The sequence below is a fragment of the Myotis yumanensis genome, unplaced genomic scaffold, assembly GCF_028538775.1.
Source record: "Myotis yumanensis isolate MYYU_CA2020_CCGP unplaced genomic scaffold, mMyoYum1.0.hap1 SCAF_3, whole genome shotgun sequence".
Classification (NCBI taxonomy): Eukaryota; Metazoa; Chordata; class Mammalia; order Chiroptera; family Vespertilionidae; genus Myotis; species Myotis yumanensis.
Window position 1 is genome coordinate 28258519 of NW_027223754.1, and position 17405 is coordinate 28275923.

The 17405-nt window shown below is 42.9% G+C and overlaps 1 protein-coding gene across 4 annotated transcripts; it reads right to left on the reverse strand.

Annotated features, from left to right (window-relative positions):
- Window positions 1-1922: 1922 nt before the first annotated feature.
- Window positions 1923-13661, reverse strand: CHAMP1 (chromosome alignment maintaining phosphoprotein 1). 4 transcript variants are annotated; one of them, XM_070408529.1, is made up of 4 exons: window positions 13405-13661; window positions 9531-9651; window positions 6428-6529; window positions 1923-5629 (listed from the first exon to the last, which is right to left on the reverse strand). In XM_070408529.1, exon 4 carries the CDS (start codon window positions 5619-5621, stop codon window positions 3159-3161), a length of 2463 nt encoding a protein of 820 aa, XP_070264630.1. In that variant the 5' UTR covers window positions 5622-5629; window positions 6428-6529; window positions 9531-9651; window positions 13405-13661; the 3' UTR covers window positions 1923-3158. The 4 variants fall into 4 exon arrangements, with proteins under 4 accessions (XP_070264630.1, XP_070264628.1, XP_070264631.1 ...); XM_070408527.1 differs by having other exon boundaries at window positions 1923-5675; XM_070408530.1 differs by lacking the exon at window positions 6428-6529.
- Window positions 13662-17405: the final 3744 nt, after the last annotated feature.

Here is a 17405-nt window from a genome sequence, read left to right on the forward strand (position 1 = left end):
CTTTGTTAAGATATTTATTTCTCCATAGGGTTTTAAGGTACTGTCTAGTGTACTTTCATTTCACCTGGCAGGACTCCCTTGAGCATTTCTTGCAGGCCACATCTAGTGGTCACAAACTCCTTCAGCTTTAGTTTATGTGGGAATGTTTTGATTGTTCCCTCACTTTTGAAGAACAGTTTAGCTGGATATATGATTCTTGGTTGACAGTTTTTTTCTGTTAGCACTTTGACCCAGTATCTTCTGGCCTCCAGGTTTCTGGTAAGAAATCTACAAATATTCTTCTTGAGGATCCCTTGTACTTGGTGACTGTTTTCTCTTTTACTGCTTTCAAGATTCACTCTTTGTCTTTGGTTATTGAAAGTTTGAATTAAAAGTGTCAGTGTGGGTCTCTGAATTCATCTTACTTGGAGTTTATCTTAGTTGGAGGAGTGGATTTCCAAGACCTGGGGGACCCAGGTGGCCCTGGCTTCCAAGAACCCGGTGACACAGCTGGGGCTGGTCTCCTAGGCTCTGGAGAGACAGCAGGGAATGGCTTGCAAAGTTCAGAGACTCTGATGGGGATGGCTTCCTTGGCTCAGGTGAGACTGTCCCGGCTGGCTTCCAAGACTCTGGAGACGTAGTTGGGGACAGACCCAAGGTGTGGCTCTTCCTAAGCCTTAGGAGTACCCTAATTAAGTTAATAACAATGTACCTACCTATATAGTTTAAGTTTAAAAAAATTTGGCTCTCAAAAGAAATTTCAATCATTGTACTGTTGATATTTAGCTCTGTTGACTAATGAGTTTGCCGACCACTGCCCTAACCGTATTAAAGGGTCGTGGCATTAGGAAGGTTGAGAACCACTGCGTCTATACTATGATGATATTATGAAAAAGCCACATCAGATAGCAAGTCATGGGATCTAGTTGGCACCACCTTGAGCAAAGAATTCTGTGAGAAGTTTGCATCAAAAAGTGTGAAATCTTGCCCTAACCAGTTTGGCTCAGTGGATAGAGCGTCGGCCCACAGACTGAAGGGTCCCAGGTTCGATTCTGGTCAAGGGCATGTACCTTGGTTGCGGGCACATCCCCAATAGGGGGTGTGCAGGAGGCAGCTGATCGATATTTCTCTCTCATCAATGTTTCTAACTCTCTATTCCTCTCCCTTCCTCTCTGTAAAAAAAAAAAATCAGTAAAATATATTTTTTTAAAAAGTGTGAAATCTAAAGGCATAAAGAATCTATGCACATAATATGGTTGGTTTGAGACTGCAGGCTTCAAGAGAGTTTCTGGGTACTGAAGACCCTTTGTTTTTCCATTCATAATTTTAATCAAATCAGTATAACAAAAACGACAACTGTATATGAAAGATATCTTATCTGCCCAACTTGTTGGCATTATCCCTAGAAGGAAACTTCAGAACTAGAAACTTGTTCTTGAGGTGTCCAGTGTAAATTGACAACTACTCAGTGCTTTCCCTGCCTAACTATGCTCACCAAAGTGATAAATCTGAAGCTTCGAAGACCTTCCCAGTATTATCTAACACTGTCTTCCCAATTGGCATGTTAACTTGGATGCCATTAAACAAAAAACACTCCTGTTCAAAAATGTCCAGAAATGGCTCAACTAAAGGTAGTATTTCAATCTGGCTATCCATCAGAATCCTAACAGCGTGAAATGTTTCACATTGTTTAAATAAAGCAGCCAGGATAACCACTGAATTTAAACAACCTTTAATAAATTATGTGCACTGATGAGATTCTCCACAAGGAACACCTATATAGTGATTCCCTAACTTACCTGACCACGGAACTCTGAGAAAACAGAGCTGAGAAAATACTGCTCCAGATATGACAAAATTAGTATGCTGAAAACAAGTGGAAATAGGAAAGAGTAACAGAAATTGGACATCATACAATGAAAAAGAAAACACACACATGAAGATGTTGGTGACATGAAAACCTTTGTTTTTAATTCGGTTGATACACATTTGAACAAAATATTTTAGAATAGAATAATCCATGAACAGGCTCAAGGTATTTACAGTAACAAATTTAAAAACAAAAATGGATACATTCTCAAACAGAAATGTCTTTATAAAATTTTCTATGGTGACTCTGGAAGACTTTCAATTCCTACTCATTACCCTGATGTGAAGCTCCAACAGGTGGCACATAAGGCCCAGGAGTAGGAGGTACATCTCTAACACATTTGGCAATTAAGGATCATCTATTGGTGTGAGCTCACAGGGAAGTGAAGGGCCAGATCTCGGGATAAGATACAGAATGGAAGACTCCAACGCAAACAACTAAGGACAAGACCTAAAATCATACTCACCTTTCTCAGTTTCCTGTAGGAGAAGGCTGCAAATAGTTTTTTATACTTACTCAATTTTCTCCCTTTTAGCAGAAAATCAGCAACCCTGAGACTCCAATTTTCCAAGACATAAAAGTTAATAAACATCTAGAAACTCTCTGTTCAAGATTTATAAAAATGATCAAATAGAAACTTCAAAATAACTTTTATGACCGGAAAATACTTTTAAGGAAAAAGAACAAAATCCCTCAAAAATGTCTTGCTTGCCCTAACCAGTTTGGCTCAGTGGATAGAGCGTCGGCCTGCGGACTGAAAGGTCCCAGGTTCGATTCCGGTCAAGGGCATGTACCTTGGTTGCGGGCACATCCCCAGTAGGAGGCGTGCAGGAGGCAGCTGATCGATGTTTCTCTCTCATCGATGTTTCTAACTCTCTATCCCTTTTCCTTCCTCTCTGTAAAAAATCAATAAAGTAAAATTTTAAAAAATGTCTTGCCTAATTCTTAAACATTCCAACTAGTAATTTCCATGGTATGAAATGAGTTTCACAAAAAAGATACACTTTTTAACTAGATTATTTTAAATTGAGTACAACTGGCTCTTGCTTGTTAAATGAATGCCTATATCTTCATATTATTCAAATATACTTAAAAGAGATTAGATATGTTATCCATCTAGAATATACAGTCTGAATTGATAACAACATAAACAGAGACCATGAAAAAGATAACAAATGTCTATTCTGTGAACACTATTGAGACAAACACTATACACCATACATAGCAACATCTACTGACCCAACTAGGCTATTCAACTTATACTTTCAACAAACAACTTTGTAGAGCATGTAGCCACTGTTTTCAAAAGTCAAATCTGCTGCTCTTCTAGTGGTGGTTCAAGAGCTTCCATTAGCTTTTTGTTTGCCTCTTCATTGTGCCGACTTTGACAATGAGTTAAATGTTTCTTAAAGCCTCTTGGGAAATTTGATTCAAAATTACATCGTGGACATTTAAGTAAACTTTGCCCATGGGCTGCTACATGATTTTTAAGGAGAGATTCCAAAAGAAAAGCCTTTCCACAAATTGTGCATTTGTAAGGGCTATGGACATTATGCTTATTAACCAAATGATGCAAAACAGCACCTTTTTTCATAGCACGACAGCAACAAATTTTGCAATAATACTTTCCTTTTCCACGCTTCATATATTTGGCAATCTCTTCTTCAGATATAAAAGCCTCCTTTTCTTCAGTAAACTGTAGTACATTTTTGGACTGTTCTGGACTAGTCATGTCCATTTTGTTCTCTTTACTAAAATCAAGAGATTCCACATCAACTTGCTCTTGATCACTGCTTGATTCTTGGCCCTTACTATCTATTGCTTCCAAATCTGTTTTTATATATTCACTACTACTAAGCTCAGCATCAGAGTTCTCTTGGTTGTCTTTCTTGAGCTTCTTTGAGGCAGGAAATAAAGTGTCTTCTAAGAGTTTCTTAGGTGTAGCTAGTTCTTCCTGAACCAAAATATCACACTTTTGATCATCTATGGCATCTGTCTGCAGTTCATCTCCCAATTCAACTGCCTTTTGAGATTCTGGGAACATAGCAGATTTGGAAAGTTCAGGGAAAAGGGTATGTTTCCGTGGCTCTGGGAAAAGAGCGCGTTTTCGTGGTTCAGGAGAAGCAGGAGGAGCTGTTTTGGTAGGCTCAGAAAACAGGGCGAGTTTTCTAGGCTCAGTATCAATAGAAAGAACAGGCTTCCAAATATCGGAGGCTGCTTTAGGCGACTCAGATGGCCCAGAAGGTTTCCGGGTCTCAGGGAAGACAGGTTTCTGAGGTTCAATAAAAAAGGAAGACTTCCAGAGATCAGGGGAACCACCACGGGAACTTTTCTGGAACTCAGGAAAATCAAGTGAAGCAGGAGGAGTCTTCCGCTGATCAGGAGAAAGCTTCCAAAACTCTGGCGATCCTGAGGGTTTTCTGAGCTCTGGAGATCCTGCTGGACTTCGAATGTCAGGGGACAATGGTGGGCCTGGTTTGCGAAGCTCAGGAGACAAGGGGGGTCCTGCTTTACGGAGCTCAGGAGACACTGGGGGAACGGTCTTCCAATGTTCAGGTGACAAGGTGGAAGCTGTCTTTCTCAGTTCTGGTGGGCCAGACTTCCACGACTCAGGAGATGCGGGGGGGGATTTCCAGGAACCAGGTGAGACTGATGAAGACTTCCAGGACGCAGGGGACATAGAAGGAGTTGGTTTCCAAGGTCCAGGTGATATAGAAGGAATTGGTTTCCAAGGTCCAGGAGACACAGATGGAGCAGGTTTAGCTGGCTTCCAGGGTCCTGATGCTGAAGGACTGGATTTCCAAGACCTGGGGGACCCAGGTGGCCCTGGCTTCCAAGAACCCGGTGACACAGCTGGGGCTGGTCTCCTAGGCTCTGGAGAGACAGCAGGGAATGGCTTCCAAGGTTCAGGAGACTCTGACGGAGATGGCTTCCTTGGCTCAGGGGAGACTGTCCGGGCTGGCTTCCGAGACTCTGGAGATGCAGTTGGGGACGGCCCCCAAGGTTCAGGAGAAGCAGCAAGAACTGGTGACTCTGGAGAGGAGGCTGAAGGCGGCCCCAATGTTTCTGGGAAATGGGAGTGTTTCTGAGGTTTGGGATTAATAAGAGCAGCCTTTACTGGCTCAGGAGATACAGGAGCAAGTTTCTGTGGTTCTGGAGAAGGAACTGGGACTGGTTTCTGAGATTCAGAAACAATAGGGATTGATTTTGAAAGTTCAGGAGAAGAAACAGGGGTAGTTTTTGGTGGCTCGGGAGAAGGAAGAGAAGGTGTCTGTGGCTCAGGAGAAACATGGCCAGGCTTCTGAGGCTCCAAGGAAGTAAGAGGAGTAGGTCTGGGTGATTCTGGAGACAAAACAGGGTCAAGTTTCTCTGTTTCTATGGAAAGGGCAGGTACAGATTTCTGGAGTTCTGAATTAGGGGGCATTTTCTGGTGTTCAGGAGGAGGAGGGCTTTTCACAGAATCTGTTTCTTTGTTTAACTGATTTTTTGGTTTCTCATTCCATTTCTCTGGGGCTGCATGTTTGGATGTGATGTGATAGTATACATTAGAGTACATCTTGCTGGTGAAGAAGCATTTATGGCAATGAAATAGCTTTGCACTTTTCTGGTAAAATATCATTTTACCTAACCCACCAGCATCCATTTCATCACAAAATTCTGGATGGATGGTGCCCATGTGGATTTGTACATTTTCATAATCCGTGCCTCTGAAATTACAGTGGTCACACTCCAAACGTACTGATGGTTTACGAAGTTCCTGAAATACTTCCATTTTTCTTTCTGTTACAACACACACAGTTATACTCTTTAAAAACTTTCAATAGTGCTGAAATAAAGTAGAAATAAATTATTTTCAGGGAACATAATCTTGAATGAACTGCTATTCTAGCCCATTCTAAAACTGCATATTTTTAAGCATAGGATGGTGCACATATGCATTTATTCAATAATATATCTATAAAAGATTTTTAAGAAAAAATGCAACTAATTTTTAACTGAGTTCCAGGAACTCTGCTAGGTTTACATACATCATCCTTTTAATCTTCTTAATAATCTGACTCAAGTATTATTTTGTTCATTTAGAGATGAAAAACCTGAGGTTCAGATTAGTGACTTAACCAGGTTATGAAACTATTAGTGACCCAAGCCTTACCCCAGAATTATGTACTTCATGTGCTATATACCCTGACTCTAAAACCTCAAATATCAACAAGCTATCTGTGTACAAAGCTAAGTAAATATCAAAATACAAGTTAGGCTATTTAAGGCTGAGCAAGAAACTTTAAATCTATTTCAAAAACCACTTGTTAAATTAAGTGTAACTATGAAAACTCCATAAATTTTTTAAAAATTTATATATGTATTAATTTTTGTGAGAGAGAAAGAAACATCTATTTCTTGATCCACTTATTTATGCATTCATTGGTTGATTTTTGTATGTGCCCAGACCAGAGATCGAACCCACAACCTGTTGTTATCAAGATGATACTCTATGCCCTAACCGGTTTGGCTCAGTGGACAGAGCATAGGTCTTCGGACTGAAGGGTCCCAGGTTCGATTCCGGTCAGGGGCGTGTACCTTGGTTGCGGGAACATCCCCAGTGGGGGGTGTGCAGAGGGCAGCTGATTGATGTTTCGCTCTCATCGATGTTTCTGGCTCTCTATGCCTCTCCCTTCCTCTCTGTGAAAAATCAATAAAATATATTAAAAAAAAAAAAAAAAAGATGATACTCTAATCAACTGAGCTACCCGACCAGGGCTCATAGATCTTAAAAAAAAAAAAAAAAAATCAGCATATTTTATATTTTTTCCATCTTAATATAAAGTATTTGATTCATTTATTTAATAAATAAATTATTTTGTGTCCCATGCTTTTCTAAGCACTCAGGGGTAAAGGGGTGTTTTGCAATATGATGCTTTCATTGGTAGGGATGTAAGAGTGTAGAGAGCAACATAAAGAAAGCTGTCAAGGAGACATTCAAGCAGAGATTTTGAATAACATGCCATCCTAGGCTTAAAATTATTACTTGAGCAGAGATGCTGCCCTTACCAAGCAAAGGGCAATTTAGATTGAGGACAGCCTGGAGGCAGGAACTTGCTTGCCAGAAAATAGAACTTTTTAAAATTTTAAGTGAGACTTTTTAGGTGATTAAAGTAACAAAAGCTCAGGTGAAACATACTCATTCATACAGTATATAATACTCACACAGTATCACTCCCCAGGTAGCCCCGTACTTACATGTGGTTGAAGAAATGTTCTATGTATACACAAATGCATAAACACATTCTATACAAATGGGATATTAAACATATTGTTCTGCAATCTGCTTTCATTTAAGGAAAAGAAGGTGTCCCTCTGGCTCAAGAGAAATTACAGGGCCAGGTTTCTGAAGTTCCAAAGCAAGAAGAGTAGGTTTTGTGATTCTAGAAACAAAATTGGGCCAAGTTTCTGGCAGGTAGAGGTTTCAGGAGCTCTGCTGAATTAGAGGGCTTTTTTTTTTTTTTTTTTTTTTTTAGAGGATCCGGTAGAGGGCATTTTCTAGGACATTTTTACATACAGAGATAAGCACTGAATTTCTTTGTACATATCTTTGAATCTAAGGGTACTTCTGAAGGGAGAATTCCTAGAAATGGATTACCATGTTCAAAGGCTAGTTACATTAAAATTGACACATTATACCAAACTCTCAAAAAGTCACAGCACTATTGCATACCAATTAATAGTGTACATATGAGGGACAATTCCCCAAATTCCTCATCAACACTGAGTGTATCATTAAATTTCTTAGGTGAAAACCAGTATCTCACTACTGTTTTAACGTGCTTTTCTTTAATGAGAAATGGACATTTTTCCTTGCTGATTAGCCATGTATATTTCTTTTCTAGGATATGCTTTGTCCATTTTTCTTAATTACTTATAAATTGTCCTTGTATATAAAAGAAATCAAACTTTTAACTATAGGAACTTTTCTTAACTTCTCAAGCAGTAATTCATATACAGTTTGGAGAAAGTACTTTTATTTTTTCATTTCAAAGCAGCACTTACTTAGCTTCATCTCTCCTCTTTGCGTTAAGGATAGTCCCATTAACAAAACAATTTTCTTCCTTTCCTATATGCTGCCCATCAACTTTTACCAATAGTAACTCATATAATCTATTAATCATCAAAAAGTCCAGTAATTGTATAATACAGGGCTTAGATTATAAACCTTAAGGGCAAAGCACTTTTTCTTCTATTCCCACAGAAATGTCTGAGCACACTGTTTTATTGTCAGGAAAATTTTTAAAAATGCTTCTGGCAAACTTCTCAAATAAAAAACAAAATAAAACAAAACCACATCTCATAAATGGACGTCTCTAACACAGTACAACAGTAGAGAGTTGGTCTCCTTTTGGGCACATACTCTTTCCCGATTGCTATCCCAGTCTTGTGGTCCCTTTCAGTAGGCAAAGCTCTACAACCTCTTCTCCTTATTTCTACTTTCCATTGACTCAATTTCTCCCTTTTTTGCCTTTTTGGAAAGTTTATACTAACCCTACATTTTATAGCTACTCCTGCAATTTAGTTCCTGTTTTTAATACCATTTAGCCTAATTCCAGCTGCTCTTGCCTCAAACATCCTCCAGCCACCTCAGTTTCTTGGACTACTTTTGTCCTCAACTGCTGCCTGACAAATCTGTCCATTCACCAGCTCTCCACCCTTCACGTATGGCCACTCAGTAAATACATCATCCATTCTCATTCCCTTTCAGTCTGTATTAAACCCTGATGGCTCCTCAGACTTCCAAATCATTCATTCCCTATCTTTCCCAAATGGCCCTCCCTCTTTCTCTTGCTACCAAAACTCTTCTAGCCAATCTCAAAGTTTCTATTACTCACACCTGCCTATTATTTAAGCCTCATTATCAAACTCTTAAAAAAAGAAGGGAGGAAGGGGGGGGTGGGAGGTAATCAACCAATGACCTTGTATGCATATATGCATAACCCATGGACACAGACAACAGGGTGCTGAAGGCCTGGGGGTGGTCGAAGGGGGAAAGTGGGGCGGGGAGGGGAGGGGCATGAGGGGACCAATGGGGGGAAAAAGGGGACATATATAATACTTTGAACAATGATGAACAAAAACAGATCCAGAGACTTAGAAGCATCGAACAGACCAGACTGTCAAACCTCAGAGGGAAGGCAGGGGAGGGTGGGGGTGGGAGTAAGTGATCAACCAAAAGACTTGTATCCATGCATATGAGCATGACCAATGGACACAGACAATAGAGGGATGGGAGCGGGTGGGGAGAGGTCAATGGGGTAAAAGGAGACATATGTAAAACTTTCAACATAAAGAATTTTTAAAAAATTAAAATTTAAAAAAGTGTATGTAAAACACATCTTTTAAATGTTACAGAATTTACCTCTCAAACTCCTAAGTTAGCACATGTTCATACATCATTTTATATATATGACTGTGTACACTTTTATAGAGGTTTTCCTTAAGAACTCCAAGAACCTTTCAAAAATATTCTCATCATAAAATATTCTCCTAAACATTAAAAAGCAAGAAATGTTAAAAGCAAAAAAAAAGGAAAAGAAATACTGGTAAAATGAAATAACACTTTATAAATCCAAGACAAGTACTTTTACAGTGAGAAAGAAATAAAGACCAACATGCTTCTCCCTAGTAGACTTACCAGCTGTCTTACTAGAAGTCTTTAAAAAAGTCTTCAAAGGACAGCAATTTACATGGCTTTTTTACTAAACCGCAGAAAACAGCTGGAGTACATGAAGAAGGACAAAGATGAGAAGTTGAACCTAAAAATAAAAAAATAAAGGGCAGTCAAAATCCCATCTCTATGATATCTTGTGCCCCCTATAATAGAATTCTGCCTATTTCTCTCACCATTGTGCCCCCCCAACCCCCAAAAGTGAAGAATCCAATCCAATCAGCCTGGTACTTATTTTAATGAAATGACACCAAATACTATCCACAACACCATTCCCGTCTAATTCCACTTTAATAATCCACCATGTATATAACCAAACCCTTCTCCATCCTTCCCTCTATTCCCTACACCTTGTCAACTACTTTAATTCTGACACCTTATCTCCCTGCCACTAGTCTTACTTCCTTCCAATCCATTCATCATACTGCTACCAGTCATCTTCCAAACATAAAAACCTAATGTGACTTGCCTGCTCACAATTTCTCACGGTAATTCTAACACCAATGGCACAAAATTTGAACATTGTATATAAAGCTTTTCACAATCTAGCCCCTGACTACACTGCCTTCTTCTCACCTATAATTCCCTGTCAATTCAAGCTTCTGGGCCTTTACACAGGTATTTCCTCTCCTTCACATCCACATATTGCTACCCAGTAATCAGGCAAGTTCCTCCATCCTTTAGGAGGGATTGTTTCTTAAATACTGGAAATATTTCCACCCTCTCCAATCTTCCTTGGACCCCCTGCTGTATACTCATCTCTACAGAATGGTCATCTCATACCAGGCTGTGGGCTCTTGGAGAGCAGGGACTACCCATTCCCCTCTGTAACCCTTGCACTTTCCTGGCATATGGTATATGCCAGGGGTGGGCAAACTTTTTGACTCGAGGGCCACAATGGGTTCTTAAACTGGACCGGAGGGCCGGAACAAAAGCATGGATGGAGTGTTTGTGAGAACTAATATAAATTCAAAGTAAACATCATTACATAAAAGGGTACGGTCTTTCTTTTTTTTAGTTTTATTCATTTCAAACGGGCCGGATACGGCCCGCAGGTCGTAGTTTGCCCACGGCTGGTATATGCTCAGAAAGTATCTGTTCAATCTCACACACTCTGTCATAAAGACTGGAGCCCTGATCTTACATTCACAGAATTTTAAAACTAGAAAAGACCCAAGCTATGATCTAGTCTTAGAGCCATTGGATTTTAGAACAAGAGAAGACCTCAAGGACCATCTACTTTAACACTTCAATTTATACTTGAGGAAACTCAAACTTAGACATTAATTTGCTCAAGGTAAGGCAAATAATCAGCATGTGGTGATCAGAATAAACTTCTGCTATCTATCCAAGTTCTAGTTTATCTTGACCAACTTAATACAGTGGAATTTCATAAGATCTTGGAAAGCCAATACAATGAGTCAAAATCAACAAAACAAACTTTATCAAACATTTAGAACCCAAATATCAATTACAGAACATGGCACTATAGAGAACTGCGTTCCATATTCTGCATTTGGCAGAATATCCCAGTGGATCACTGTCTCCAGCTCTGGGCAGGAAGGGCACTTTAAGAGAGTCCCTAACACTAGGGAACTTGTAAATGAAAGCAAGCAGGATGGCAGGCATGAAAACATGTCATTTGTGAGCACAGGCACTTAACTTCAAAAGTGGGAGAATTATGGATAATATGTAAGCTGCCCTAGAAGCAACAAGTGGAGCCAGTAGGAAAACAGATGTCAGTTCAACATATCAAAATTTATGAACTACTCAATCACAGACAAATAAGTTGCTTTGTGGGGGAGGTGCCCTCCATAACAGGAAGCCAATGATCAGGACAGGACTGGAAGGATCCTCAAAGCACTTGAGTCCAACATCTTCACTTTATAATTGAGAAAACGGATGCTCAGTGAGAGAAGTGACTTGTGAAAGATCACACGAATTAGGTCCAAAGAAGCAACAGAAGACCCTGGCTTCCTGGTTCTGGATCTATTTGTAACACAATGCTGCCTTTCCCACAGGGGTGTTTCAGAATGAGTCCAGAATTCAGCTGCTGGGTAAAGACTAGGCACTGAAATTCCTATTATTTCTCCTATTATTAACATCCTGTATTAGTGTGGTACATGTTCCAAATGACAAATACCAACATTAACTAAAGTCCACAGTTTACATTAAGGGGTCACTTTACATGTTTTATAGTTCTACTAGAGGCCCAGTGCATGAAATTCGTGCACGGGTGTGTGTGTGGGGGGGGGGGGGTCCCCCAGCCTGGCCTGTGCCCTCTTGCTCCTTGCCGCCTGCTACTGCTGCTGCGCTCACCAGCTGTGAGCCTGGCTTCTGGCCGAGTGGCGCTCCCCCTGTGGCAACACATTGACCACTAGGGGGCAGCTCCTGCATTGAGTGTCTGCACCCTGGTGGCCAGTGCGTATCATAGTGACTGATCATTCCGCCACTCGGTCAATTTGCATATTAGCCTTTTATTATATAGGATGGAATTCCTAAATGTCAACTATCCACCATTACAGATTCCTACAGAATACTTTCACTGCCATAACAATTCCCTGTGCTCAGAAACACCACTGATTTTTTTAAAAATATATTTTATTGATTTTTTTACAGAAAGGAAGGGAGAGGGATAGTTAGAAACATCGATCAGCTGCCTCCTACACACCCCCTACTGGGGATGTGCTCGCAACCAAGGTACATGCCCTTGACCGGAATCGAACCTGGGACCCTTCAGTCCGCAGGTTATCCTTCTATCCACTGAGCCAAACCGGTTAGGGCCACTGATTTTTTTTTTTTTTTTTTTTTTACTGTCTCTGTAGTTTTGCCTTTTCCTATACACTTTTTAAAACTGTAGTAAAAGATAACACAATTTTCCATTCTAACCATTTTTTAAAAGCACAACTTAGTGGCATTAACTACATTCACAATATTGGAAAACCATCACCATTATCCATTTCCAGAATTTTTTTATCACCACATACAGAAACTCTGCACCCACTAAACAATAACTTCCCTTCCTCCCCTCACCCCCACCAGCCCCTGGTAATCTCTACCCCATTTTCTGCCTCTGTGAGTGGAATCATACATGTGTCCTCTTGTGCCTGGCTTATTTCACTTAGCACATCTACACTACAGCATGTCACCGAATTTTAAACCTTTTCAAGGGTGAAAAACGTTTTGTCTCCCACTCATGTGTTGGCAGACATCTGGGCTACTTTAAGTAAGGCTGCTCTGCACGCCTGTGCGCCATGTCCATTTGAGTCCCTGCTTTCAATTCTTTGGAGTTTACACATTGGGGTGAAATCGCTGGATCATATAATAACTCTCTAAATTTCCGAGGAACCACTACTCAGCGGTGGGCCACAGCTCCTGGCTGCACCATGTTACATGCCCGCCAGCAACTGCCCAAGTGCTCCCATTTCTCCACACCCTCGCCATCGATAGTGATTTTCCCCCGAATAGTCATCCGAATGGGTGTGAGGTGGTATTCGTTCTGGTTTGCATTTTCATCACTGATGGTGAAGGCGCATCCTTTGATGTGCTCACCGGCCATTTGTATATCTTTTTTGGAGAAATACCTACAGTCCTGTGCCCAGTTTTGAATTGGATTGCTTTCTGTTGAGTTTAGGTTCTTTACATGTTCTGGACACGAATCCCTTACCTGGTTCATGACTACATTTCTTCCATTCTGAGGATTGCCCAGCTGTTTTTCAAACAATGACAAAAGCCCTCGCCGTCTAGGTGCGGAGAACCCTGCATCCGGGACCGAAACGAGAAGAATGCGCGCCCCGAGAGCCAGAACCGAATTCCCTGCAGGGTTTAAATAAAACATTACCTGCTTCCCCACCCTCCAGTCCCGCGGCGTCCTATCCGCCCGCGGCCTCTGGGGAGCGGGTCCTTCCGCCAGCCGGGCGGGAGCTAAGGGCGTGCAGGCCCCGCCTCGGTGGGCGCCCAAGGCTTCCGGGAGACGCGGGCGGGGAGTGCAGGCCCGGACGACGCCCCTGCCTGCTCGCCCCGATCCTCACCGCGGGACCGCGGATGTCGGCGGGGGGCCGGGCTCACCGTGCCGGGCTGCGCCGCGAGGCCCTGCAGACGGCGGCCTCCCGAATGGCGGCGGGGCGCAGGCGCGGGATCCGGACGCGCGAGCATGCGCGTGGCGGCAGGACCCGAGGACCGGGGCTGACGGGAAGAGAGTTTGGCAACGCGCGCCCTTCCGTGTCGGCCAATCAGATCGCCGATCGGGGGGCGCCTCCTCCCCACCTCCTCCCCACCCCCGTCCCCACCCCCCGCCAAGTGCGCCGGCGCGTGGAGCGGCCCGCCCGGCCCCCGGAAGTGACGTGTCCCCGCTCAGCTCCTGGATGTTCTCGCGCGCCAGCGAGGGGTTCGGGGGACCTCCTAGCCGTCCTCGCCCCCTAGGCTGAGCGGGAACCTGCCCGCCGCTGCCCCTGCCAGGCCCCGGCGTGGGACCCCGGCCTGGGCGCGCCTAACAGAGAAGGTCCTGCGCGAGGAGGAGGCGTTTCAGATTCGCTGGCCGAAAGCGGGGGTAGATTGGAACCCTTTGGGGCAGTGGTTCTCAACCTTGGCTGCACGTTAGAATCACGTGGGAATCTTTTTAAAATCCTGATTTCTGGGCCTCATCCTCCGGAAATTCTTTCTTTGTAATGGGGTGGGGCCACAACATTAGTAAAAAAGAAACAATTTCCGGAGGATGAGGCCCAGGAATCAGGATTTTAAAAAGATTCCCAGCTGATTCAAATGTGCAGCCAAGGTTGAGAACCACTGCTTTAGGGTACAACAAGATGATCCTCACCTGGCGTTTCCGCCCAGCAGGTCTCAGCAGGTTCACCAACGTGAGCGAACGGCATTGCCTCCAGGTGCACCTGTGCGAGCAAAGCCATCCCGCCAGGTTCACCCGCGCGAGCAAAGCCATCCCGCCAGGTGCACTTGTGTGAGCAAAAGCCATCCCGCCAGGTGCACCCGTGCGAGCAAAGGCCATCCCGCCAGGTGCACCCGTGCGAGCAAAGCCATCCCGCCAGGTGCACCCGTGCGAGCAAAGGCCATCCCGCCAGGTTCACCCGTGCGAGCAAAGGCCATCCCGCCAGGTGCACCCGTGCGAGCAAAGCCATCCCGCCAGGTGCACCCGTGCGAGCAAAGCCATCCCGCCAGGTTCACCCGTGCTAGCAAAGCCATCCCACCAGGTGCACTTGTGTGAGCAAAGGCCATCCTGCAAGGTGCACCTGTGCGAGCAAAGCCATCCCGCAAGGTGCACCTGTGCGAGCAAAGCCATCCCGCCAGGTTCACTTGTGTGAGCAAAGGCCATCGCCCAAGGTGCACCTGTGCGAGCAAAGACCATCCCGCCAGGTTCACTTGTGTGAGCAAAGGCCATCGCGCAAGGTGCACCTGTGCGAGCAAAGCCATCCCGCCAGGTTCACTTGTGTGAGCAAAGGCCATCCCGCAAGGTGCACCTGTGCGAGCAAAGCCATCCCGCCAGGTTCACTTGTGTGAGCAAAGGCCATCCCGCAAGGTGCACCTGTGCGAGCAAAGCCATCCCGCCAGGTTCACTTGTGTGAGCAAAAGGCATACACTCGACCTCAGTTGCTGGCATCTCCAATCTGTTCTACTGTTCTTTATTCTAATCTCCGTTTTGTGCCGAATTTAAGATACTGTGTTTTAAATTTCTGGACATATTCTAACTTCTAATGTTTATATAGTAACTGGGGTGCATTTTATGAAATTTTCAGATTTTTGTTCTTGTAGCAAAGTGATCTATTCATTTTAATTAGACTTAATCACTGCTGGGAAGGGGCAAGGTGGACCACAAAAAATTAAACATCATTCAGACCCTTCCCATCCTTCAAGGCCCAATTTTAAAATGAACTCTAATCTATCATCAAAAAGTTCTTTATAAAAAAAGAAAAGCTGAACACCCCACTAATTTCTGTTAGCCAAAAGCCACTAACAGCTAATTTACGAAAGAGACAAATATCCAATAAACAGTAAAAATAATCTTCCGCCTTAATAATAAAATACAAATAAAAGCACTTTTTAAGCTGTAAATTTTAAATGCAGAAATGAGAGGAACTTTTCTCTGAACATCAAGTTCTACATGTTAACTTTTGTGATTGTTACCTTTAATAAGCTATGTCATAAAATTCAGTATGGACATATATAGAGTGCTGTTGTTAGGGGCAGAAATAAAATATTGGAGCTGCCTATTATCATGGAAAGATTAACAACCTTGTTGTAGAAACCAGAGGCTCAGCCCTTTGAAAATCCTGTCTTTCGCATACCCCCAGGCCTTTGCAAACCCAGCCCAAATTACCTGTAACTGCCCATTTTGCATATCCATTCTTATCCCTTTTACCTACTTTCCCATGTAATCTTTGTCTTTCTACCCAATATAAGCAGATGGCTTAGGGTGGGAGGCAGAGCAGACATTCCTGAATGACCTGCTGCGCTATGATTCGGTCCTGTCTCTGCTGAATTGGCTCAAGTAGTGACAGGAAGTCCAGACCCATTGCTTGTCTGGTTACACTGTTTTTCTTATTTTAAGTCTGTATTGTAAAAATCTTGTAATATTTTTATTGGAAGTGGTGCTTCTATACCAGCATCACCAAAGGAACTTGCAACCCCTTTATTATTATTGTAGTTGTTACTCCTAAAGCCACCTCCTGGGCAATAGTTTACCATTCATATCACACAATTTCCAATTGAAGACCTGGTTGGAGCTCTAAGACTCATAGCAATGAGTCTGTTTATTATTTCTGCAGTCGGTGAAGATGCGCTGCCCTGGGTGATTTATCAATGAAATGTCGATTTGCAGATGTATGCTTGTTCCTTTGGTGTTTCGTGCTTTCTTATCTGCAAAAGGGAATCCCTTGGGTCTAGACGTGGCTGTGGAGCATGGGGAGCTTCTGGAGCACTGGAGTTCTAGGGTTCGTTTCCTTAAGGAGCTTCTTTGGAACCTTCTTACTTTCTGTTGTGAGATACACTTTATTTTTTTTGTAAATATATTTTATTGATTTTTTTACAGAGAGGAAGGGAGGGGGATAGAGAGTTAGAAACATCGATCAGCTGCCTCCTGCACACTCCCTACTGGGGATGTGCCCGCAACCCAGGTACATGCCCTTGACCGGTTTCGAACCTGGGACCTTTCAGTCTGCAGGCCGATGCTCTATCCACTGAGCCAAACCGGTTACGGCTGTGAGATACACTTTAGAAACAGGTTCATTGTGACTGCAGGCCATCATTTGTAGGGCTGCTTTACTTTGTTTTTTTTCCTTAAGTGTTAGAATGAGTTGACTATCCAACTAAACTTTTTTTAAAAAAATATTTTTATTGATTTCAGAGAGGAAGGGAAAGGGAGAGAGAGATTGATGATGAGAGAGAATCATTGATTGGCTGCTTCCTGCATGCCCCACACTGGGGATTGAGCCTGCAACCCAGGCATGTGCCCTGGACTGGAATCGAATTAGGGACTCTTCAGTCCACAGGCTGACGCTCTATCCACTGAGCCAAACTGGCTAGGGCCCAACTGAACTTTCAACAAACCTCTACCATAGGACAGTTCTTGGAAGCCAAAATCTAGATTGTGATGTGGCATAAACTCTGGGTCTTTTTAATTTCTTTCTCTATCAATGAATAACAAAACACAATTATGCCCCATTCCCTTTCTCTTCTCCTGGGACCCCTCCCTTCAATAGTGCATACATTGGTTCACTAGATCCTGTTTTCTAAATCCTTTAAGCTATCCTTACTCTTCATTCTTTTTTCTTCTTGCTCCTCTGATTGGATGAATTCTATTGCCGTGCCCTTGAGTTTGCTGATCCATCTTCC